General features: G+C 42.1%; 1 protein-coding gene across 4 annotated transcripts in view; it reads right to left on the reverse strand.

Moving 5' to 3' along the window:
* Positions 1 to 1698: 1698 nt before the first annotated feature.
* Positions 1699 to 26107, reverse strand: part of LOC113006342 (golgin subfamily B member 1-like) — a 38637-nt gene continuing 14228 nt past the window's right edge. Inside the window, exons 15-30 of one of the 4 annotated variants that reach the window (XM_026142371.1) lie at positions 24293 to 24399; positions 23282 to 23405; positions 21204 to 21337; positions 20561 to 20670; positions 18149 to 18317; positions 17964 to 18068; positions 6480 to 17861; positions 6141 to 6223; positions 5876 to 5909; positions 5097 to 5225; positions 4687 to 4803; positions 4469 to 4566; positions 4249 to 4341; positions 4047 to 4161; positions 2914 to 3111; positions 1699 to 2693 (exon numbers count right to left, since the gene is read on the reverse strand). In XM_026142371.1, the coding sequence (XP_025998156.1) occupies positions 2953 to 3111; positions 4047 to 4161; positions 4249 to 4341; positions 4469 to 4566; positions 4687 to 4803; positions 5097 to 5225; positions 5876 to 5909; positions 6141 to 6223; positions 6480 to 17861; positions 17964 to 18068; positions 18149 to 18317; positions 20561 to 20670; positions 21204 to 21337; positions 23282 to 23405; positions 24293 to 24399 (12959 nt within the window). In that variant the 3' untranslated portion in view covers positions 1699 to 2693; positions 2914 to 2952. Of the gene's footprint in view, positions 3112 to 4046; positions 4162 to 4248; positions 4342 to 4468; positions 4567 to 4686; positions 4804 to 5096; positions 5226 to 5875; positions 5910 to 6140; positions 6224 to 6479; positions 17862 to 17963; positions 18069 to 18148; positions 18318 to 20560; positions 20671 to 21203; positions 21338 to 23281; positions 23406 to 24292; positions 24400 to 26107 lie in introns of all 4 variants that reach the window. The other 3 variants (XM_026142448.1, XM_026142525.1, XM_026142295.1) reach the window with 3 other exon arrangements.

A 26107-nucleotide genomic window follows, 5' to 3' on the forward strand; every position in this document is an offset into this window, starting at 1 on the left:
TTGGTCCTAGCACTGAACCCTGTGGAACTCCATAATTAACCTCAGTGTGTGAAGAGGACTCTCCATTTACATGCACAAACTGGAGTCTATTAGATAGATATGATACAAACCACTGCAGTGCAGTACCTGTAATACCTACAGCATGTTCTAATCGCTCTAATAGGATATTATGGTCGACAGTATCGAACGCTGCACTGAGGTCTAGCAGGACAAGCACAGAGATGAGTCCACTGTCAAAGGCCATAAGAAGATCATTTGTAACCTTCACTAAAGCTGTTTCTGTGCTGTGATGAGCTCTGAAACCTGACTGAAACTCTTCAAATAAACCATTCCTCTGCAGATGATCTGTTAGCTGTTTGACAACTACTCTTTCAAGGATGTTTGATATGAAAGGAAGGTTGGAGGATTGGCCTATAATTAGCTAAGACTGCGGGGTCTAGAGATGCTTTTTGAGTAAAGGTTTAACTACAGCCAGCTTGAAGGCCTGTGGTACATAGCCGATTATTAGAGATAGGTTGATCATATTTAAGATCGAAGAATTAATTAATGGCAGGACTTCTTTGAGCAGTTTTGTAGGAATGGGGTATAAAAGACACGTTGATGGTTTGGAGGAAGTAATTATTGAAGTTAACTCAGAAAGATCAATTAGAGAAAAAGAGTCTAACTTAACATCAATGGTACTAAGAGTAGCTGTAGATAATATTACATCTGTGGGATGGTTATTGGTAATTTTTTCTCTAATGATAAAAATTTTATTTGTGAAGAAGTTCATGAAGTCATTACTAGTTAACGTTAAAGGGATTGTTGGCTCAACAGAGCTCTGACTGTTTGTCAGCCTGGCTACAGAGCTGAAGAGAAACCTGAGGTTGTTCTTATTTTCTTCAATCAGTGATGAATAGTAAGATGTTCTGGCTTTGCGGAGGGCTTTCTTATAAAGCAGCAAACTATTTCTCCAGGCTAAATGATGATCCTCTAAATTTGTGACACGCCATTTCCTCTCCAGCTTACGAGTCATCGGCTTTAGGGTATGTGTTTGAGAATTATACCACGGAGTCAGGTACTTCTGATTTGAGGCCTTAGTTTTCACCGGAGCTACAGTATCCAGAGTCGTACTGTAAGACTGGTACTGTCATGTTTCTTTGTAGAGGAAATGGTAAAGACTGCACATCATAAATATTATTAGATATTTTACTCCTTACCTGTTAGAAGACAGCGTGCCTTTACTCTGTTTATTTCAATAAAATGTCACATTAGGGTCCAAAACAACACCAAAGACCAGAGGCAGTGCTCAGACTGCATCTTGCTACTTCAAAGCAAAGTGGGATCTGTTCTCAAGACTGCCACAATTTGAATGTTTTGCTCTTTGACGTTCGACTATCCTTAATTTGGATGGTGTCAGTGGCCATGTCCATCTTTCATATACAGTCTTTGGGCTGATTTAGTGAGTCCTTAAAGACGCAGGAGAGCCTCTAATGTGAAACCAGAAGATATACAGGCTACAAAGTGGACTTTGACATGTACAGTACTCAACACTCAAACAACAGCACTGACTGGAAATGTTAGAATTGATACTTCTGCTATTGTTAAGAGGACGCATGCAGTGAGGGCTTTGGCGTTTATTACTCTGTCTTGATTGTTAACTCCACCTTTTGTTATTGCAGTGGTCAAATCACCACAGATTTAGTAAAAAACAATTCATGTGGGCAGAAAACTTCAATGAGCTTTATTAAAGTCCGTTCTAGATGGTGAAAGGCGATCAGAAAAGGTTCTCCCCGACACAGTATTGCATGACGTCAAGCCTCATGAGCCTCAAGGCCAACTGCTTTGCTAACGTTTAAAAATAGAGGCAGTAGAGAAAATATGCCATCTGAACATTTTTCAGTAGTTTACCTTTTTATAAATAGATTTCGGTCACTGTTCGTTGATTGAACCCTTTATATACAGATACTTATAACACAAACATGTGCAGAACTGCATTTTTCAACAAAAATGCATCAACTAACAAGCCAGAAAACAGATCCTGACGCTCATTTGCACTGTTTGTGTTTTTTTAGTTGAACCCACACAAAGAGAATTCTGGCTTGTTAGTCGAAGTTATTTTAGAAAAAAAAATTCTTACCAACCTGTTTTTAACCTCTGAACAATCAAGAAGAAATTTACAGTCAATAAACATCAAGCAGACAGGATAAAAATCATATGTACAGAAATGTGACATACTGTACAGCGTGCATGTGTGGATGCAGACATAAATACACTTAAATACAAACAACTCGTACCTGCTACTGCGTTGCAGTACAATTTCAATGGCACACCATGATACTGGCGTTAACTCGAGAATATTATGTCTCCCACTAGCTTTTACAGGCATGAGGGTGCTCGCCAAAGTAACAATACAGACACCTTTGGCTTTACAGTTTAAAGGGAACAGAGTGGGAGAGGTGTAGTGCTTCGGAGCTTCCACAAAATGATTACAAACACATTTGGAGTTTCAGTGCATAGTTTAAACTCAGCATTTTGATTATGTGATCATGTGCAACACACAAACTCAGGCAAACAAGAAAAGCAGCAGCTGGTGTGTGCAGGAGATTTCTTAGTGTTAAGTACGGGTGTATATGGCTTTCTGCAAACTGTGCAGCTTTTCCCCGAGGGTCACATCAAACAAACTCTTTTCTCGTCTCCTGTCCAGTGTGGCTCTTAAAAAATGAAAGAAAAGAAATTGAAGGCAAGCAAAACCAACGGCTTTAAGGCTTGGTCTACTTACAAACATAAGAAAACTTAAATCAGATGCAAACAAACTGTCGTCCCCGCCCCCCCATTACCATTACATTTAAAAGAGAACAACGTGTCAGTTTCAGGTTTTACTGTGTATGCACAAAGTTATTCACTGAAATCTCTGTTAGCTTTCATATGTACCCTTCAGCCAGTTTGTGTTTAGTCCAGGAACGACTTTGCCTACAGGGTTCCAGTGAGGCACATGAGAACGAGCACATGTACGGTGAACAAGTAAGCCAGAAAGAAATATCGAGAGCGAGTGCGACTCGTCAGCAGCCTGGAGAAGTAAAGGCTCCGGCCTCGGAGCCACCGTCGACACGCCACCATCCCTCCTTTCATCTGCGAGGAGAAACAGAAGCAATCAAAGAAATGCTTACATTTGCACTGGAGAAGCTCCAAACACGGCTTTAGTGCACTGGCCCGAATATATGGTGACCCTAATTAAAAGACTAACAAGACTTATTGGGGGCAAGAGTCCTCGTCATTAAGCCTTTTCTGTAATGGGCCACTGTAGGCAAAGTAGAGCAAAGAAAAATGTATCTAAAACTCTTTATTTGATCTCAATGACGTTCTAAAAATTCTCAGTCTCAGACAGTTTGATCCATATGTACTCCATTTTCTTATTTGTTTTGCATGTGCAATAAGTGACAGTTTTCACATCGCTGTGGAGGAATTTGTACTCATCCTCAAACCACACTGGAGAGTTCGGAGCATAATGGCCGGTTTATGGTCACGGCAAAACATCCCAACTGAATTTGAGTCCGGACTTTAAGCAGGCCACTTCAAAACTATAACTCTGGTTACTTTTTTTATTAGTTTTATGGTGGGTACGAGTTCACAGGGTCGGGTAGGATAATAAATGTAATCACCTTTTAAAAACTGCATTTTGTATTTACTCAGGTTATCTTTGTCTAACATTAAAACTAAGCAACCGGGAATGGGATTCATATTTTCCACAGCACATCCATACATTACATAGCTACATACAAATAAGTTTCCATACTTTTCTTTCATAATAAAAAGTCTGTCACACTCACACCTGTCAGGCTCACTTTTCACTGATCTTTGTGTTTCATTATCGCTGCACAGACCTAAACAGCCACTATGAACTTGTTTTCTCACGTCATCGATTTATATGACTACTCCACGACAGCAGTAAGGTTACGCTGTCAAACACACCGTTCTGCAAAAGCCAACTCGAAAAAGCTGTGTCATAGATTCACGCTGGATCTGTACAGTAAGCAAATCAAAGGAAAATAAAGTGTACCGAGTACCTTTCGAGTTATGAGAGGCTGGTTTGGGTTGAGAGTTAGAGCTTCCCACTCCTCTTCAGCTTCCATCTCGATGCTGAAGTCTCTGTGACTGTCCCTGGACAGACTGGAGGCAGCACTGCACAACAAAAAAACTCATTAAAGATCTGCTGTGTTGACGAATAAGAGTCAGGTGTACGGCTGAGTGACTGCATCTGGCTCCAACCTCTTTACTCTGTCCTCAGCAAGACGCAGAGCCTCCTCGGCCGTCTCTCTCCTGGCTCTCTCATCTGCCAGACTCAGCTCCACCTCCAGCAGCCTTAAAGACAACCACACCCAGGGATAATGTTAGCATGTCTACGACTTCAACCGACCGTACGGATCTCTCCAGGACAATGTGGAGATTTTTGCAGGGATCCAAACTGAAGGCTGTTTGTTTTTTTCACCTTTCTCTCAGCTGACTGGCTTCAGCACTTTCACTTAACATGGAGTCGTTGCTCTTCTCCTGTGGAGCCCCTGGTGCAACTTCAGTGTGAAGTAAACCCTGGTAGGAACGAGTGCAGGATTACAGGTATAAACACGAAAGAGCATACAGAGACAACGCAACTGGATTCAGTGGCAGCTCGGATTTGAGTTTTTAAAGCACATGTATATAGAGCTTTACCTGCACCCGGCCTTGGCTTTCCAGCCAATGACATCGATTCTGGGTGTCCCTCAGAGTCTGGGAAACAGCCCTTAGCTGAGCTGTAACAGCAGCTTTCTCCTCCACTGCCTCCTGCAACTGTGAGTATTGATAACCCAAAGAGGAGGGGCAGATGGCTGTTTGACTGTTTTGTACATTTAGAGTTATTCAGCATTCAGTTGCTTTTATATTTGTATATTATTTTGTAGGAAATGGGAAACAAAAATCATGAAATCAAACCTTGAACATTTGAAGTTTATTGTAGTGTGGTTTAATTAGACAGCTTGCCTACACTGTCTGTATCCTCAGGACGTTTTTGCCTGCTTACAAAGGGCTAGCTGAACTCTGATGGGTTTGGCTTTAAAGGACAGTCACCTGAAGCGTTTTCATACCTTTGTGTTGAGCTGCTGGAAGTACTGGTCTCGCTGCTGAATCTCATACATACAGCGCTGCAGATCTCTGTGAAGCTGCCTCCTCTCTGCATCCAATCGACTCACCACCTCCTCCAGACCGCTTTCCTGCTGTGTCGGAAGGAAGAAATGGGATCGTTTGGTGTCACAACTACCAAAGAGAGAAAAACTGGTTTATCAACCAGGATATCTAAACAGTTTAACTTAGGTAGGATTTCCTGTTCTGTGTGCTGGTTATTGTTTGTTTACATATGCAGATACATTTTTCAAAACATACAAAGTCAAATCACAGTCAGACATTAGCCAAGAGTTTTCCCTGCTTTGCTCTCCTCTCTACTAAAGCTTAAATATGACTCGTGAATAAAGAGCAATGTCTACAGATTCTACATATTCATATGCAGATATCTGTTTATGATTAGTCTCGGTCGTTGTGTCCTTGGGCAAGACACTTCACCTACCGCCTACTGGTGTTGGCCAGAGGGGCCGATGGCGCGATATGGCAGCCTCGCCTCTGTCAGTCTGCCCCAGGGCAGCTGTGGCTCCAACTTGTAGCTGCCTCCACCAGTGTGTGAATGTGAGAGTGAATGAATAGTGGAATTGTAAAGCGCTTTGAGGGTCTCGAAAAGCGCTATATTAATGCAATCCATTATTATTATTATTATTATTAAATTCACTGTGACCGTGAAGGTCAAAAGCTGCACAAGTGCATCCGTGAGTCACAGCCTCCCAACAAAGGAGGACGACTGAGAAGTGTAACTTACTTTAACTGGCAGGTCCTTCGGCTCAGCATCAGATCTACATAACAAAAAATGTGTTAAAAATTGAAGTAAAATGAATTTAAGCTGTGTGCATAACAGAGCTGCAGTCAAGCTTTCAAGCCTTCACATAGATGGAGGAACTTACTTAGCTTACTAGCAAATACAGTAACACACATTTCCTGTTTCTGCTGTATGGAAAAACCTTTGAGCCGGGCAGCTTTGGGAATACTTTTAAAACTTGAATAGGAAACCGTTTTCCTTCCTTTACCTCTGATCCACTGTTGCTTCCTGCTGGCTTCTCACTTCTTTGTGTGCCATTTGTTGCAGTTCGTCCATCTTCTGATGTATCCCCTGCGATGACAGTAAACAGAAAGAAAATGCATCATTCACAAAGACAAACAATGCATTTAACATTTATGTTATTGAAGTGAAGTTTTAAACAGACACCACAGCGTGAGTATTTAACAAAAAAAACGAAAAAAAGTATGCAAGTCATACCGATGGGATGTGAAACCAAAAACACATCTAAGCTGACCCTGCATGCTGTTTGAACCACAGAACCACAGCAGAGAAAAGGAAGTGCAAGCAACAGCCAAACTTGACTTACCAGCCCATCTGACTCAGTCTCCAAGGCACTGACACCACTTCCCTTTGACTTTTCCACGCTCGCCGTACCGACAGTCTCTGGGCTCGACCCTTGCCTGGACTCAACCACTCTTTTAGCCCCGGCCAATTCGTCCATCAGCCGTTCACGATCGTTTTGGAGACTGGCCATGGATCTGGAGAATGCTGACAGTTGCCTGCTGTAAGTGTTGTTTTCCAAAATGACTTTTTTTAGTTCTCTTTCCTTTTCTGGCAAGACCTCCGTCAGCTCGTCCAGCAGCTTGTTCAGCTCTGCGTGTGCGTCTTTACTCTCAAAGGCTTTTAATTTGCGAGTAAGGATGTCCCTCTCTTTGGCAAACATGGCCAAATCTGACGTGGTGTCCTGCAAACTGCGCTCCACCTTGTTTAAGGCTGCCCGAGTCTCTCTGAGTTCTTCATCGTATCTCTGCCTGAGGACCTTGAAGTCCTCGATGAGCTGGTCTCTGTCATTCTGCAAAGCAGCCATTGCCTTGCACAGGGATTCATTCTGAGCCTTGGTATCTTTGCTTTGCGATTTAGCCTCTGATAACTGCTGCTCTATTTCTAGTAGGTCTTTTGCGAGCTCTGCCACCCTCTGATCGGCAGTTTCTCGCTCATTCCTCATCAGCTCCACCTCGCGCTCAAAGGCATCCAGCTCACTGTTGTACTTTTCCTCAGCTTCTGATAATTTTTTGTCCGTTTCATCTTCCAGCTGCTGCATTTTCCCCTGGAGCTCATCAGTTGAGAGCTTCTGAGAAAGAAGTTTTTGTTGAAGGTCATTACATTCAGATGCTTTGGCTGTAACAGCTTCCTGCAAGTCAGCAATCACCTTGCCCCAGTTTGTTGACTCACTGTCTTTTCTCAGAGTTAACAGTTCCTCCTCCAGCTTGGACGCACGAGCTTTAAGTTTAGAATTCTCTTCCTTTAATGCATTGCTTGCTTCTTCTTCCTTCTGGACGTCCAGCTGAGCCTCTCTGTGTTGCTTTTCAGCCGCAGCTTTTTGGGTTTCGAGGTTTTTGATCACCTCCTGTTGCTTCTTTAGCAATACTTTCAACTGGTTGTCCTTAAGGGACAAAACCTGATTTAAATCCTCCCTGTATCGGACCAGTTGAGCCCTGAGCATCGCGTTCTCAGAATTGAGATCATCCATCTGATGTAACAGTTTTCTAATTTCGTGTTTAAGGCCTTTGGCTGCCCCACCTTCCCCATCGGGAGAGCCCTCTTTGCCCTTTAACCCCAACTGACTCTTTGCTTCCAGTATTCTGTATTCTGACATCAGCCGTTCCCGTTCGCTCTGCAAAGACACCATTGAGTTCTTGAACGACTCCATCTTTGCTTCCATCTGCTCCTTTTCCTGGATAGATCTGTTTACTTTAATTTGCAGACTTCGGACCTTGGCCTCAAGCGCTCTCAACTCCTTGTCTGTCTTTTCCTTTTGGTATCGTGAAGACGTCAGCCTGTCCTCATAAACGGACACCTGGTTACGATAGTTAGCCTGCAGTTGCTCCAGATAGCCTGACATTTGTCCATCTTTGCAGGACAGTAGAGAGGAGATCTCAGCATCTTTGCTCTGAAGGAGCGTTTTGAGCTGCAGACAAATTCCCTCCTGCTTCTCAAAGTCAGCTTGAGTTTTGTCATTTTGAGACTGCAAAAGGAATATCTGAGCTTCCATGTCAGCGTTTATCTTCTCCACTTGCTGTAGACTGAGCTGCATTTGGGAGATCACGTCTTCTTTGTCAGCCAGCTGTCGTTTCACTGCGTTTTTCTCTTGCTCTGTTCTTTCCACCTGAGCGCTGAGCTCCTTCACCTGCACAGTCATGAGCTCTGCGCTCTCACTGAGTTCAGCATTGCTTGCGCTCATAACAAACAGCTGCCTCTGATGCGCAGCGGCAGCTACAGAGTATTCATTCAGCGTCCTCTCCAGTCTCGACTTGGTCACCCGTAACTCATTCACCTCTTTGTCTTTCATTCTCATATCTTCCAGGAATCTTTTAATGATGAAACCTTGCTCAAGGAGCTGATTGTCCTTCTCATGTAAGGTTTTTTGGTACAAATCATTCCAAAGTTTGGTAGCATTAGCCCCGTGTGGTGTGGAAGCTAACGCAGACAGCTTTGCTTCTTGAGTCTCAGCCGCTCTCTTTAGAGTATTTATCTGCAGATCTCGAGAGTCTAGCTGCTGCCTCAGCTCATCAACTGTTTGACTTTCTTTCTCTTTCAAATCCTTGAGATCATCTATCTGCCGCTGTAACAAAAACTGATTCTCTATGTAAGAGTTGATTTTTGCTTCTTCTACATTTTGAGGTGTCAGATGTGATTTCTGATTTTCAGACTGTTTATTTTGCTGTGACACTTGAAGAGCCAGCTGGTCTCTTTCAGACTCGGCACGCTCAATCTTTTCTTTGGCTTCCCGGAGATGACTCTTGTGCATAATTAGCTCAGCTTCAGCTTGTTTACCTCTCTCCTCTAAATCTGCAATCTTCTCTAAGTTTTTCTTCAGTTCTTTCTCCAAGTGCTCACACGTTGATTGTGAGCTCTTCAAAGAGCTCTCCAAATCTAAAATCAGTTCCTGGTATTTGATGCAGTTTTGCTGCAGCTGATTTATCTCCTGATGCTTTTCTTTGAGCAGCTCTTGCAGCTCTTTCTTCACGTTCTTCGAACCCTCGTTGCCTCTCTGAACTGTCTTGAGTTTCTCCTCAAACTCTTTGACCAACTTGAGCTGCTCCTGTTCTTTTTCGTGACGAATCTGATCGTTCATCTCCTTGCTAGCTGCAAGTTGAGTGGAAAGCTGCGCAGTTTGGGACTGCAGGGCACCGACGGACTCGGTGAGTTCGTCGATCCTTTCCGAGTTCTTGAGGATTACAGTCTCCAAATATTCGTTTTCACTCTTCACCTTGTCTGAGATCTCTTGAGCGTTCTCAAGTTCCTCTTGCAGAAGTGACTTGTCATCCTCCAAAATTCTCACCTTCTCATTCAGGTTAATAGTCTCTTGGCGGTGCCTGGTGATAATGTCTTTGAGGTCCTTAACTGCGTCATCTTTTATTCCCAACTGCGACTCATAGTCATTCTGTATGTTCTCAATTCTCTCTGAAAGAGTCTGCTTCTCCCTCTGCACCAAGTTGTTGATTTCCATTTGAGCAACAAGTTCAGTTTTCTGAGCTTCAATCTGAGCAGTCAGTGAACTATTCAAACTGAGTGCTTCGTCAAGTTTGTTCTGCATGTTGCTTGTGTATGTATTGGATTCCAGGTTCTTCTTTTCCAGCAAACAGGTAGCTTCTTCCAGCCTTTCTGCTAGCTGGATATTTTCAGCTTCCATCTCAGTAAGTTTCACTCTCAGAGCCTCGAATGAGTCCTGAAATGGGGCAGTCTCTGCCTCCAGTTGTTGGTTTTTATCATTTAGATCACACATCACCTCCATCACCTGTTTCTTGATTTTCTCATTCTGCTCCTCCAGCTCCTCGATTCTCTGCCTTTTCTCTTTGGAAACTTCCTCCACTTTTTCTTTCATTCTTTTATTTTCTTCCTCCATCTCTCGGACTTGCTTCCCCAGGATCTCCATCTCACTTTCGTGCTTGTGTACTTTTCGGAGGGCTTCCTGCCTGTCTCTTTTAGCTCCCTCCAAAAGCTGTCTCATCTTGTCCATTTCACTGCTGACATTTTCATACGCTTGCAAAAGCGACTCGTACTCTTGCTTGAGCTCTGCGTGTTTCGACTTCCACTTGGTCAGCTCCTCTGTTTGAGAATCTTTGAGCGATTCGAGCTGGCACGAGAAGGCTTGTTTCTGCTGAGTGATGCTTTCTATAGTTAGTTTCAAACTTTCGCAGGCTGCAGATAGGTTGCGATTCTCGTTAAGGATGCGGTCGACTTCAGTGCTCATTTTGTCCTTCTCTTCGGAGAAACGTGACACAGAACTTTCCAGGTCCGTATTTTCTTGTTTGAACTTTAAAAGAGATGATTGCAGAGCAAAGTACTCTGTTTCTTTTGCTTCGTGTTTGGCTGACAGATTTTCTACTTCTTCCTTGAGCGCTGCATTTTCCTTCATGAGTTCTTTCCTAGAAACCAAAGCTGCTTGAAGTTTCCTTGTTAGAAGGGTAACTTTGTTTTGGTTATCCGGATCATTCATCCTGGCACCCTCATCAGGAGATTTCTGAAGCTCACCACCCTCTCTTCTCATCTTTTCAGTAGTGGTTTCAAGCATTTTGCTTTGCTGTTGTAGCTGAATTTCAAGGGCAGCAATTAGTTCCTCCTTTTCTGAAACTTGAGCTTGAGAAACTAACAAGGCATCATCTCGCTCCTTTAGTTTTGCTTCAAAGATTTCTGCACATTTGCAAGAAAAACAGACCCCTTCTTTGTTATGACCCTCTTGTTCAACGGGTGCATCGTGCTTCTTCAGCAGCTGCTCTTTTACCTTCTCTGACTCCTTCGATTGCTTTCTCAGGGAGGTCACCTCATCCCTCAGTTCATTAAATAATTGGACAAAATGTTCTTTTTCCTGCTTCAGCGAATCCATATTCCTCTGTGTTTCAGTAAACTGCTGCTGCAGATGTTTAAGCTCCTTAGCCAAAGATCGGTTGTCCTCAGTGAGCTGCTGCTCTGTTTGTTCTAATGTCTTCTGAAGGGTCAAAACTTCAAAGGATTTCTGCGAAACTAAATCAGCTTTTGTTTCAAGTTCTGCTTTCATCTGATTACTTTGCTCCAAAACAGCCTCCTTTTCTTTCAATAAGGTTTGATGCTTCTCTTCATTTGCATGCATATGTTCCTCTAGTGACGATTTTAGGATGCACAGTTGAGTCTCTAAAGCCTTGTTTTTATCAAATAAAGACTGTTTCTCCTGTTGGGTCTTAACCTCAGCAACTCTGACTGCATCCCGATATTTGTCAACCTCTTCAATTTTCTCTCTTAATTCGTTCTCTACGATGTGCAGTCTTGATTTCAAAGAATCTGCTCTTTGCTCCATGGCTATGAGAGACTCTTCTTTATTGGCCATCTCAAGAGAAATAGCCTCTAATCCGGATTTAGTAGCTTCAAGTTCTGTTTGCAGGCTTGAGAGAGAATGGCATTGGCTCTCTTTCTCAGCCAAAGACATCTTTAAATCTTGAAGAGTTTTGTCTCTCTCCTCGACGAGCTGTCTCAGAGTTTGCAATTCATCCAGATAACAAAAGGAGGTTTTGTTGAGTTCCTCCGTTTCTCTGGTCTTCTCATCCAAGCTTAACTGCACTGCGTTTAGCTCGTTCGTCTGCTGGCAGTGTTGCTCCAAGAGCGCCTTGTAGTCATCTTTTAGTTCAGCGAGCTCTTGAGTTAATTTCTTTTCATTTTCTTGAGCTTTCTTTATTGATTCTTTGCGTGCCAGCAAGGCGGCCTGGGCTTTCTTCTGTAAGGTCACCTTTTCTGACTTTACCTGTGCAAGCTCATTTTCTAAGTCAACAGCACTAGCAGCAGAGGAAGACTTGTCCTTTAACTCATCTTTGCATGTCTTGATTTCATTTTGAAGCTCTTCTAATTTCTGCATCAAGCCCTTCCTGTTCTGCTCAAATATCTCTTCCTTCTCGACAGCACTGGACTGCAGCTGCTCGACTAGTGAGTCTTTCTCACTGAGCATTTGTAATGTTTTTGACAAATGAGCTTCTTTATCATTTAAGATGGTTTGCAAACTCTGTTTTTCTGACTCTAGCTGTTCCAAAAGTGTTTTGCTTTCGGTGTTATACTTAAGAAATTCTCCCTCTTTCTCGAGAGTTTTCTTTTCAAGTTGGGAAATATTTTCTTTATGCAATTCTGCTGTAGCTTGAGCTTGACTTTTGGCTTCCTGCAATTGTTCATGCAACAGTGAAACCTCAGTTTTACTGCTTACGCTCTCTTCTTTTTGGTTTTCATATTCTTCAATCCTCCTTAACAGATCTTTTCTCACAATAAGCACAGCTTGCAGCTTCTTCTTCACTGCATCTTTTTCTTTCGATACTTTTGTGAGTTCACTTTGTAGCTCATCCTTTTCCTTAATTAGCATGAGCTTCTCTAAATTATTTTTCTCAGTTTCACTTGAACTGTGCGAAATCTGTTCTTCTAACTGTTGCAAAATCTCTTCATGTGCTCTCTCCATGCTCTTTAATTGTGCCGAGAGCGAGTCATTTTCCTCACCAAGTTTCATTCTCTCATTTGAGGCGGACTCCATGACCTGGGCAATGGATGCATCTTTTTCCTTTATCTGCTGAGTAATGCCAGCAAGCAATTCCTTCTGTTGACTGATCTGAATGCTCATGCAGCTTATTTGCTCATCTTTTGTTTGCAATTCATCATATAAAGAAGAGTGTTTAACAGTAGCTTCTTTCACTCTTACTAACTCGGCATTAAGCTGAGTCTGTAAATGCTCCACAGCCTCTTGCAAAAGAGCTATTTGTTGACCTTTCTCGCAACTATTCTGCTCTCTCTGATTAAGTACAGTCTGTGTTTTTTCCAATTCTGCAACAGTTTTAGCCAACTCGGTTTGCAAAGCATCTACCTCACTTTGATGACTTTCTTGTAACCATTTTATCATGTCCTCCAAAGAGGCTTTTTCGTCATTCAAAGCAGAAGATTTCAATAGAGAGGAAACTTTGTCCGTTTTTCTCACTACCAGTCTTTGTAACTCGTCTTCCACAGCTTTGAGAGCCTGCTGCAAAATATGGTTCTCGTTCTCCTTTTCCTGGATAGATGCTAACACATTCTCAAGCTGAATTCTGGATGCGGATGCCTCCAGCTCTTTCGTGCTCAGTTGATTAGAGCCCTCCCTAATGGCAGAGGAAGCCTCTGCTAGTTTCTCCTGCAAGTTGTCCATGTCCTGTTTCAAAGCATTTACTTTAACATCTTTAGATTTCATCTCATTTTCAACACTTTTCAATTGTTCTGCAAGAAGGTTCTTTTCCTGCTTTTCTCTATCCAGAACTAAAAGCCACTCTTTCTCTGAATCCTGCAGAATTTGTTCTATTTTTTGAATGTTTTCGTTCAACTGAGAAATTTCTTCATCTTTGGCACTAACCTTTGCTTGAAGGCTCTGCTTCTCGGACGTCATTCTCTCCACGAGTTCATTCACGCTGCTGGATTTCTGCTCCATTTGAACCTGCAGCTCCGCCAGCGTTTGTTGACGTCTTCTTTCTAGCTCTTCTTTCTCTGCAAAAAGTTTCCTAAATTCCTCTTTCAAATGTGTGTTTTCATTACTGAGAGCAATGTGAAGTTTCTGATTCTCTTCCTTTGACAATCCTATCTCCTCATTCAGGCTCTTATTCTGCTCTTCCAACTTCTGCATTTCTGAAACCAGCTGAGATGCATGTTTGGCCTGGGCGCTGTACTGACTATTGATTGCGTGGAGAGCCATTTCTCTCTGCTCGAGGTTTTCTGTCAGTGCATTCATCTGTGCCACGACCTGAAGATGCTGTGATTTGAGTCTTTCTATTTCGACAGTCAACAATGACACGCTCGCTTGATGCGAAGCAAATGCGTCATCTTTTTCCTTTGAAAGACTGGAGTTCAAATCCTCAGCTTTCCCCAGTTTCTCCTGGATCACATGCAAGTTACTTTTCAGTGTCTCTACGGTGGTCTTTGCAGTCTGATATTCGTTATTAGAATCATGCAATGACATCCGGAGCTCAGACACCTCATCTGTCCTTTGAGAGAGTTGCTTCCTCGAGTCTTGTAACTCTTCTAAGGTGGCAGCATATTTCTCCTGCAGGTTATTGAAGGCACTTTGGGTTTCTTCTGCTGTCTTTCTACATTTTTCAGACTCAGTGGACAGTAACTGCATTTGACTTTGCAGCTGTGATGCCAACTCTGTACTTTCCATGAACTGAGTTTTGAACAGCAATGCTTCGTCTCCTCTTTTCTGGAAGTCCTGGAGAGCTTTCGCTTGTTCCAAAAGAGCTGCTTCTTTTTCTTCCAAGGCCATTTTGAGGTTTGTCACTTCAGATGTCTGTACTTCCAGGTTGCTGTTGAGCTTTGAGACAGATTCCTCAAGGTGTGATATCTTTTCTTTCAAGCTCTCACATTCTGCCTCTTTGGCTTGTAGATGTGAAGTCAGACTATCAAAGGCAGCGGAAGAAGTACTTTGATATTCAAGACTTGACTCCTCCTTTTTCTCCAAAGTATTCTTTAGTATGGAAGACTCTGATGTCAGACTGTCAACTTGGCCTCTGAGTGTACACACAGAATCTTCAAGCTCCAAAATGGTGCCTTCTTTCTCTTTCAGCAGCTCCCCCCGCTCAGCAATCTCACTGTTGAGCTGCTGGATCGAATTCTCCTGCTGTTTCAGGGCGTCATTTATTCCTTGGATTTCCAAGTTGAGATTTGCAGCTTCTTCGTTTGCTTTGGCCAGCTCTGCCACTGCTTTCTGAAGTTCAGATTTCAATCGAACATTCTGTTCACTGAGGGCTTGAATGTTGTCATGAAAATCAGTTACCTCTGCTTTCCTCTGGCCCTCGTCCTGGATCAGCTGACAATTTTCTGCAGTGAGTTTCTGCACAGATGCCTTCAGGTTAGTAATTTCCACCTCCATCTCTGAAGCGCTCTCATTCATGGCCCCAAGCTGAGCACTGAGCGAAATGACAGATTCATTTCGTTTATTCAGCTCATCTTTGTGGTTCTGAAATTCGTGTGTTGCTTCTTTCAGTGTTTGTTCTTTCTGCTGTAGTTGTTGTTTGGCCTCCACACATTCTTTCCTGAGCAACTCTACCTCAACCTGCATCTGTGATGCGAGCTCTTTCTGTAGCTTGACTTCATTCAGAGATACACTACATTCCTCAACTTTCTGCTGCAGCATGACATCTTTTTCCATTAGTCCTGACTTTAAAACTGATCCCTGCTCCTGAAGCATAGATACAGTATCCTGAAGCTGCAGCAGCTGGTCCTGCTGGGCCATTATCTGTGAAGTCTGCTCTGACACAGTTTGGTCTTTTTCAACCAAGGACATGCTCAGCTGATCGACCTGCTCTTGTAAACTCTGAAGCTGTTGCTCTTTCTCCCTCAGATTTTTCAACAGATTAGCACATTCGTTTGTTTTCTCGAGTAGACCTACAGAGATTGCCTGTTTGCTTTCCTTGAGGACCTTTTTTAATTCATCTGTTGCTGCAGCGAGCTCCTCTTTCTCCTTCAACAGGCTAGCAACTGTTTTTTGACTATCTGAGATCTGAATTTCAAGGTCCGAAGTTTTTTCTTGGAGAACAAGTCTCTCAGCAGTAAGTTCGGAAACTGATTTCATGTTCTGTGCCAACTCTTCCTGTAGTCTTTGATTATTTTCTGTTAGACTGCTAATCTTCATGCTAAAGCTGGAGTTCTGGTCAAGGGTCGCTTTAAGCTGCCCATCAAGGTCAGACAGAAGCTGCCTTCGTTGTGCAAGCTCCTTTTCTTTGGATTCACATGCAGCACGAAGCTGGCGGTTCTCCTCGGACAAAGCTTGGGTGTGGCTTTTTAAACTAGCCAATTCTGTTTTGCTCTGATCAGCTTCACACTCAAGCTTTCTAGCATTTTCCTCCATGACACTGACTCGGTCACTTAGAGACCTGATAGTTGTGTTTTTGTTATTCAGTTCATCTTTGTGCTTCTGACATTCCTGAGTTGACTTTTTCAACATTTCGTCTCTCTCTCCCAGTTGCTCTCTGAGTTGTGAGCGTTCCTCAATGAGCGATTCCGCCTCAGCTTGTAGCCTGGACGCAATATTTTTCTGGTTTTCAGTTTCCTTCTGCAAACTCTGGAACTCCTCCTGCTTCTGTTTATACATTGCATCCTTCTCCAATAACCCAGACTTCAGACTACTTTGTTGTTCCTGAAGCAGAGACAGAGTTTCCATAAGCTGTGCTTGCTCATTTTGTTGGGCCTCTATTCGTGCTTGAAGTTCAGTGACAGTCTGCCCTTTTTCGGCGATGTCGCGCTGCATTTTGTCTATCTTAGACGTCAAGCTTTGCACCTCTTCCTGCTGCTGGGTCACTGTCTCCTCTCTTTCCCTGAGTAGCTGCTGGAGCGAACTACATTCATTTGTTTTTGCCAACATGATCTCAGAGGTTGAATGTGTGCTTTGCTCAAGAACTCTATTTAGCTCAAGAGTTCGAGTAGTTAGCTCCTCTTTATCTTTTTGTAGCCCTTGAATAATTGTGTTACTTTGTGAGTGTTGCATTTCCAATTCAGATATTTTGACATGCAAGGAATCCATCTCGGCTGTAGCCTGTGAAATATTTTTGACATGCTCAGTTACTTCCAATTCAAGCCCGTCTCTCTCTTTTGTAAGGACTTGCACTTGATTCTCCAGACTGCTGTTGAATTCAAGAGCAGATGTAACCTTTTCATTTAGCTCTTTTAAATTCCTACGTTCGAGTTCAAGCTCCTCATTCAGCCCCTTCAGGTTTTCTTGGAGCTGCTCTTTTTCAGTCGTCATGCTTTTTAAGAGATTTTCAAGCTTGGAGATATTTTCAGATCTGCTTTGAAGTTCATTGCACAGTTTCTCATTTTCAGTGTTGAATTTCTGCCTCTCGTCCTTTAGCTGGTTTTCGAGTGATGCCATCTTTTCCACTTTCTCTTGCATTACTTGCTTGACATTCTCTTCACTCAGAACTTGCTCGTCTAATTGCTTTGATAAGGTCTGAAAGTCATTGTTATACTTCTCCACCTGTGCCAAAAGCTTATTCTGTTCTTCCTTGAAAGACTTGAGCTCCTTTTCATACGTCTGCTCTTTGTCATTAAGCTCTTGCTGTAGTTTCTCATTACTTGCATTTCTATCCTTAAGCTGCAAAACAAGTCCTTCTGACTCCTGTAGTTTCTGTGCAGATATTGCCAGCTGTTCCTTTAGTGAAGTGATGTGCGTTTCACATTCAGAAAGATGATTATGATGGCTCACATTCTGCTTCTGGATTTCTCCTCGAAGGTCCTGAATAGTCGTCTTATCCTTTTCAGCCTGCTTGATTAAGTGTTCCACCTCAACTCCTTTAGACTCTCGTTCATCTCCGGCCTTGACCATCTCCATCTCAGCTTCCTTAAGTTTCTCCACCAGCTCTGTGATCTTATTATTAAGGGCCTGCTGGTCTGAACTCTGTGATTCTTTCATTATATTAGCCTCCCTCTCTGCCTTACTCAGTGCATTTTCTACTTGTACCAGGCTCTCCTCTTTGAGTTTGATCTCTTGTTTCAGTGCTGTGACCTGCTCTGCATACTCAGCCATGTTCCCAACAAGAGTTGATATCTCTTTATCCTTTTCCAGCAGAGCATCTTTAAGGTTATCGATTTCCCGCTCACAGCTTTGAAGGTCATAAATGAGCTGGGCTCGTTCCTCCAAATGCGAGGTGTTCAGTTTGTCCAGCTCCTCGTTTGTCTGATCAAGGTCAGTTTGTAATGTTTCAATGGTGACATCTTGTTTTTGCATCTAAAGAAAATTAGGGAGGAAAAACACCATTGGCACCTTTTTCTTAATCTTTACAGGCAAAACAACGAAAATCTTAAAAAATCTTTATCTTTTCAAGCATACCTTCTCTTTCAGCACACTCAGCTTTTGTGTGAGATCCATAACTTCTGCTTTCAACTCAGAGCATTGTTTCTCTGATGTAGCGTATTTCATGGAAATGGTCTCAAACTGAAAAAAACAAAACAACACATTTAAAGACTGAAAAATGGCAAATCATAACACAACGAAAAAAGGAGCCCAGCTCTTACAGTGTGCTCCGTCTGAAGGAGCTTGTCAGACAGCTCTTTGCACTGAATGTCTTTTTCACTCAGTGATTGTCGAAGGCTGCTGATGAGCTCAAGTTTCTCAGATGTCTTGGCCAAAGTATTCTCCTTCTCAATCAGGGAACTTTGCAGGCACTCCTGTGTGTCAGTCAGCCTAAAGAAAAAAGTGACAATCGATTGAAGGAAGTCTTGAAAATAATTAAAATCTTACGGTTCATATATTAATGTCTTGTGATCTAAACCATCACAAAAGACCAAAGCCATACTCTAGCCAAAACGTAACCATAAAAATAAAGTCTTTAACCCCAATGAAAAACTCATTCACTCATCTTGACTCTTTAGATGTCTGCAACCCACAACCCGCCCAGTCTAAACAACCATGTTTTCCACAATCATTTAGTGAGTGCATGTTCACAGCAGTCCTTTTCCAAACTAATAACTTTATGATTGCCGACATGGCAAAACATGTACTACAAAAATGGATTACACTCTATTTGAACATTCAGTGCACTAGCTTATTGTTAAAAAGTGAAATCCTCTCATTAATAGCCATAAATTAGACTAAATTAGATGATGTGAAGTAAGAGCTAGCTTGTTGACCAAAATTTGTCTGAACCATCTGACCCCAATTTAATCAAGTAGCCACTTAATGGTTTGGTGTAATAAAATCCTCTCGAATAACAATGTTGAACATAACCCAGAAACACCTCCTTTTACATTTACTATCTTTTGTTAAAAACACTTGTTGGTGGTTGAGCTTTATCGGCTAAAACTGACTGTGGACACCATCTGTAACGGTGGTACTAAAAGTATTTGTCAAAGCACTTAGGCTACGTTCACACTGCAGGCGAAAGCGCATCAAATCCGATTTTTTTGACCCTATGCGACCCATATCCGATCATGGTATGACAGTGTGAACGGCACAAATCCGATATTTTCAAATCCGACCTGGGTCACTTTCGTATGTGGTACTGAATCCGATACATATCCGATGTTTTAGAAAGCGACTGCTGTTTGATGGTCATGTCGCATTAAATCCGTCTTTTACGTCACCGACAGAAGACACACTAATTATCAGCACCGGAGAAGACATCGCGAACGCTTCCTGGCCATACGGTGAAACTGCTGGGAAGACAACGTGAACATTTTATTTGTACTGTATAATCTGCAGATTCTGACAGAAATCTGCAACTATCCTTTGAAGCACCGCTCCTCTCTAAAACAGCAATAAGGATCATTATTAGGTTATTTACATTATTATGTAAATAACAAAATAACTTAAAGCAAAAATTGGGAAACGTAAAGTCCGAAGTCTTTATATTAAGGGCCATCAGTCAAACAATATTGTTTGCTTTGGGTCTAAACAGAGCGCGTTGTGTGTGACGTCTTCTTTTGCGCATGCGGGCCGCTTTGAGCGCTCACACTAGAGCGCGTTTGCTGTCGCATTTTAGTTGTAGTGTGAACGAGCAGACAAAAAAAAATCGGATTTGATCAAAAAATCGGAACTGAGCATTAAGACCTGCAGTGTGAACGTAGCCTTTGTGGAATTACTAAGGCGGGAAATATCAAGGCAAAGCAGTCTTGAAGAAAGAAAAAAACAAAAAACAACTTGTTTCGCCCAGTTCTCGAGCTCGCAAAGCAACTGGCGTTTGTAATTAATACACTACATTAATTTAATCCTAAGTTTAAGGGTACTGCAAATTACCAATATTACTGAATCATTTGATGAACATCAAAAATATGTACGGTTGTTTACTACTTTATTAGTTCTATCTGTTCAGCTGCTCATAATGCAAATATCTAATCAGCCAGTCACATTTCACATTTCGTAGGCGTGGTCAAGACAACCTGCTGAAGTTCAACCTGAGCATCGGAATGGGAAAGAAAGGAGATTTAAGCGACAGACAGCCTTTATTTACAGATTTTACCCACACGACCATCTTTAGTCTTTACAGAGAACGGGTAAAATGGGCGAGTGAGCCTCGACTCACATTTGCGTTCAGTTTGTAGGCAGCCTGAATGACCCACTGAGTACCGAACCTGTTGGTTTAACAGTCCTTGTTTTACTATCCGACTCATTGCAGCCAAAACTAAGTACAGGTTATTCTGGATGCTTTAATGTCGTTTATACACTTTGTTGGTGATATTACATTTTTGAATTATTGGTTATGCAACCCTGCAGCTACCTAATTTACCGTGCATTGACCTCAAATAATTTATATAACACTTTACTTCTAACAATTACAGCACATATCACATACAGTCAGATGAACACTTCAGTTCCTTTTGCATGTCAAATAAACATAAGTAAACATTTCTTGGTCAATGAACAGATGAAGAATTTCGATGTAGCACTGTAATCACAGTGAAGGGTTATGGTTTGAATAGTTAACTTACCCTTTGAGCTGTTCATTGAGACTGTTAACCAGCAGCTGATGCTTCTCTGCCTCTCTGCTTTGTTGACTTCTGACACTTGCAAGTTGGCTCTGCAGTTTGTCTGACTCGTTCTGCAGCGGCAGAAAACCAAACATCAATAAATAACACAAAGATCGTCACTGGATGAAGACATCTGCACTGCACACAAACGTGGATGACAGCAGACCTGCTGAAAACAGCAGAACATGAAATCTGTTACTGCTATCATCAGTCATCTATTTGTGTGGACCACGCACGTGATGCAAAGGAACTTTGTAAATGTCAAAAGATCAGCAGTGTGAATACAGACAATCTGTGAGCTTTGTGCTTTGAACGTTACTTGACAAACGTATCCAAGGTTAAATAAGCACACCACACCATTAGCCATCACCGCCAGAGGTGCTCTCTAACGCACACAGACATGAGTGACCCAACACACCTGAGAGACCCAATTTGGCTGCTCATCTTCATCTACATCAAACGTCACCTGTGTTAGAAGGTTTTGTTACAAAATCCCATTCCATGCAGTTCACTCATCGTTTACTCAACAGTTGGTATGTTATACAAATGCTGCTGTCAGTTAACCCTGGGATAGCACATATGGTGTGTTGTTGGATGGAGCTACCTGTAATGCCTCTATACGGGCCTGCAGCTGCAGTCGATCCTCCAGGTCCTGGCAGCGCTCCTCCAGGCTCAGTATCTGCTCCTGTAGTTGGTTTCTTTCCAGCTCCAGCTCCTCCACAACAGACCGCAGGCCATCTGGAATCAATAGGAGGGAGAATAAACACTAGGTATACAAAAACAGGCTGGTAAGGTACAGTTAGCTGTAATGATTCACAGGGTAAATTCCACCGCTCTAATTTTAGCAGCAGAGCAAACTCTAAAAGGAAATGCAATATTTTAATCAATGCATTTTTGACATTTATAGAAATACTGTTTTCATTCACTTATTTTTTCCTTTTTTAAATTTCTGATCAAATATTTGAAACAATTCAAAGCCTAACCCATCGTTGCTAACTAAATTTAAAAACTCTGCTTTAGTGGGAAAGCTGGGAAAAAGAAGGGATGCCCCAGACCAATATATCTGATCTTGACCAAACATCAAGCTGAACTGAGTCTCTCTAGCAAAGGGCTGATTGCAGAGGCAGGAAGCATCCCTGACAGGTTAATAATAATAATAATAATAATACAATGCCACTATTCATTCACTCTCACATTCACACTGGTGAAGGCAGCTACAGTTGTAGCCACAGCTGCCCTGGGGCAGACTGACAGAAGCGAGGCTGCCATATCGTGCCATCGGCCCCTCTGGCCAACACCAGTAGGCAGTAAGGTAAAGTGTCTTGCCCGAGGACACAACGACCAGGACAGAGAGCCCGGGGATCGAACCGGCAACCTTCCAGTTACAGATACGCTTCCCAACCCCCTGAGCCACGGTCGCCCCAAGTTGCCAGTCTATGCAAGGTTAACAAATCTGTTGCTGAGAAATTCCAAATAGTGAAAAAGTTCCTGCAAAAGAGCACAGGCGCGCACTGACCTCGCTTTTATATACAACCAGCTGAAAAACAGCAGATTGAATCTCTTATTACAAAGAGATGAGTCGCCAATGAGTTGTGCTCATCAGCACAGACTGACTTAGATTGATTGCAATGTATGGCAACAAGGTATTTAAAAGTTAGCTAAAATGGTTTTAGTTTGGCTTTGACAACAGAAATAAAACCAAGAACTCGACTTTTGGTTGGTAATTCAGACCAACAGAATACAGCGGTCTTACCCTCTAAACGGGTCTACACAAACAGTAACGAGTACAGCTTCATTAAATACTGGCATCAGATCAGTACTATCAGCCCAGGGGTCCGTACCATGTGAGAACTGGAAACAGTTAGATTGGTGCATCCCTTGGAAAAAGGAGGATTTTCTTCTTATAAAAAAGAAGAATCCAGAAATCCAAAATTTAAAATTTAAGAAAACTGCATCTCCTAAGAGTATAGAATAATTCACTGACAACTTCATTTACTGCAGGGTGTGAAATAGAATTTCAAATAGAATTTCAGTGCCTATCCACAAACAACCAAAAAAGACACCAGTCAGTTTTCCAAAAGTCCTCAGTCATTAATTTTAATCTTCATTATAGTGCTTTTACTTTTGGGTGATCTTTTTTTTCCCCAAATGCTGGTGTATTTTTTGGTTTTATGACAGCAACAGTGCAGAAGACAGGATGGAGAAGAATTAAAGAAAAGGAGGTGATCATGCACACGACCAAAATATAAAAATAAAACTTACCACAGATGGAAAGCATCTTGCCACCTACATTTATATCATGTCACAATCAGTTCATTAAGACACAAACACTAGCCAGCTCAACCAGCATGCACATGTCCCCAAAACACTGGAAACTGAGTCACATGAATGAGAAGCAAAATATAAAAGTGAAGGTGCTCAATGTCAGGTTTTTCTTCATAAGGCGGGAATGAACTTAACTGTAGCTTTCTGTGTAAGCAGAAATATAAGCAAGCTAATCCCTGTTCCTACAGTCACAGCAGTCGGAGGTTAGACGACAAACAGAATAAACCAACCAGCACCAACAATCCAGTGCTTAATAAACTAAGTCATGGTGAAAACACAAAGACAGCTCAGGCCTCCCAAAGTAATGTGCAGGTGACTGTGTGCATGCCAGTGGAAACTGTCCAGCGGGTCTCACACCTGTGTCAGGAGTACTGTACTCGGGCCACCAACCTCCCATGTTCTCCCCTTCCATTGGAGTGGTACTCTCTGAGATACTTCGAGGATCCTGAAACGGGGCCTGCCCATGGAGCTCAAAGTCCTCCTGCCAGTGCAAAAGTTTGTTGTAGCAGGGGATTAGATTTTAAGCATTTAGGAAAAAAAGGCAAACTGTTTTTGCAAGTCTACTGTGTACGAGGCAAACAAGATCAAGCAGGCAGGTAGCGAGATTATTCTTCCTCTTTGAATAAAGTAAGCTTCTTGTTCTCTGTTATTAACCAAAAATAGAAAACTGGTATCCATCCATCCATTTTTTTAACTATATATACATTTTTAGACACTAGTAGAGACTAGTCAAGCACAATCCATAGTTGAAAAACTGATCCGTATTTACAGCAGACCTTGTTACCCTCAATTATTTATTTTAGCTCCTTTTCCTCTCCTCCGGCTTATTGCTGAGGTCTGTGTGCTGCTCACATTAGGGATACCTGCTCTCACTGACATCAAGAGCAAAATGTGAAGAAACTGGGTGAAAAGGGGAGATTATGCTATTCTCAATGAAACTCAGACCAGTGAATATCTTTTGGTGTTTAATTGCAGTTAAATAAACTAAAACTATTATTTTTGTTTGCCTTTCTAAAGGATAACGCTCATTTTGCTGATGATTCCATGCATGTAGTGTTCAGCTCCCTGTAAAACCTCGTATTAATGTTAACATGAAAAACACTTCAAAATAACAATCGCAAAAAGGATTTTAAAAAGGCTGTTGTGAAACTGTTTTTTCTAGAAGGTCTGCCCTGAGCTGCAGGATTTGATCTGAACAGGATTTATTTCATAAAGAAAATGTTGCAAGACTCAGCTTCTGAAAATAACTGCAGACTGGTTGATATTAAGCTGTACAGTTAGCCCCGCTCATTCTTCAGCAAATGTCTGAGGCTGTGCTGGTATAACCATGATACAGCCACAGAAACGTCTATAATAAGAGCCGCCTACCTGCAGACTTCGCTGGGATGGAAGCGCCAGCTTCTTGGCCCTGTGCTGGTCGAGCCCCCGAGCTTGAGCCAACTCCTCCTCCAACTCCTGCTGCCGAGTGACCAGTGCTGGATCGGAGCAGCCAGGAAAGAACCAGTCATCCTCAATCAGTTTTGTGCCACAGGGAAAGGGGAATGATGGGTTGGATTGAGGGTGTATTTACGGATGGGAAGTGAGTTTAAAGTGGACTAGACAGAATTATCATAGTGTGGAACAGGATAATGTTTTTGAAGACAGGATGACAGAGATGGAGAGTTGACAAGAAGTATGATGGCATGAATGATGCTGGTGGTTTGGTGAGACACTTTCAACACCACAAACATACTCTGTGACAAAAAAACAGTTTAATCCAATAGTATAGGCAACGGGAGCGACAGTAAGACTGCAAGAGAAGTACAGCAATGACAAGAACTGAGGATGGAGAAATGGAAAGTTACTCCAGGTGTTTATGCACTTGTGTATTTGCATAAGGTAGTGAACCTGAGAAACACTTCAAAAGCAGCATTCTGGTCAGAGCCATGCACACCTAATTTGCATAGCAAAGAAACACACATTTAAACAAGTGGGAAACAGGGAGGAAGGAGAAAACCCATCTTTATGAGTCACATTCAAAGCGAGTGCTTCATCACTCTGTCTTCGAAATGAAGAGCAGACAGAAACACCAGGCAGGTACATATCTGAGGGGACTCTGATGGTGCTTTGACTTGTATTTTCATTTAGCAGCAAAGGATTCAAGAAGGGCAACGTCAAAATGATTACAACTAAACATGTTCCCATCTGTTTTGTGACGACAGGCCAATTTTTGACACGTTGGGAGGAAAAAGGGGGGCAGCTCGTAGCAAAGGGTGGGGCAGGAAAAGGAAAGGAGTTCTGTGTGTTAACCGCGGTCAGTGTGGGTTCAGTGCACAAGCAGATTTAAACTAAAATGTATCAACCTAATTTTAACAGCGTAGCCAAAACAATCATGACCCTCTGCAGCAGAATAGAGCCAGTCTGCCACATGCTGGGCATTTCACCCACACTGACTACAGCAGAGCAGATTACAGTAAAGCACATGCAAGTTCAGCAGAAACGTGAGCATTATGCATGATTATGCATCAAGTCAAAAAAGTGCTGTGAAGTCTTATTACTAAAAATCAGCTGGTCTCAGGTCGGCTTTGTTTCTAGTGAAAAGCTGTGAAAAACATCAAATTCATCATTTAATCCATAATGTTAAGTAGTCATCTACACAGAGAGCTATCGATGTGAATATGCTAGGTAGGATTTTTTAAAAAGTGAACTTAACTCCCTAATATTTCACAGCAAAGACCTCTTTGCTGTCAAAATCATTGTGCATCATAATCCAACGTTTTAACAGCATCATTGACCCACACAGTACTGACTAACGTCTGCAGCAGACTTTAATCTGCACTGGTGAGCTGATATGTGCAAGTATATAGAAAATCAACTTGCAGATCGTCTTTAATGGGAGATTGGCCAATTTGAAATCTGGTAAGACCTTTTCACATTAATGAGTTAATTCATGGAACTTAACGATCTCACCCTGTAGCCGCTAATAAGCATCAAGTTTGATACTTCTTAATTCAAATACATGAATATGAAACCAACATCACAGCAAATCACAGAAGACCCGCTGACAAAGGAGTATTTGCAGCTCATCATGAGTTAGAGCGCATGCTTCAATAGTAACTTTATCTGAATAAAATGACCAACATTACACCAGTGAGCAAGACTCAGATGAACTCTCTTTAAACTCAGTATGAAAAAGCACAAATT

The sequence above is a fragment of the Astatotilapia calliptera genome, chromosome 1 (genome assembly GCF_900246225.1).
Source record: "Astatotilapia calliptera chromosome 1, fAstCal1.2, whole genome shotgun sequence".
NCBI lineage: Eukaryota > Metazoa > Chordata > Actinopteri > Cichliformes > Cichlidae > Astatotilapia > Astatotilapia calliptera.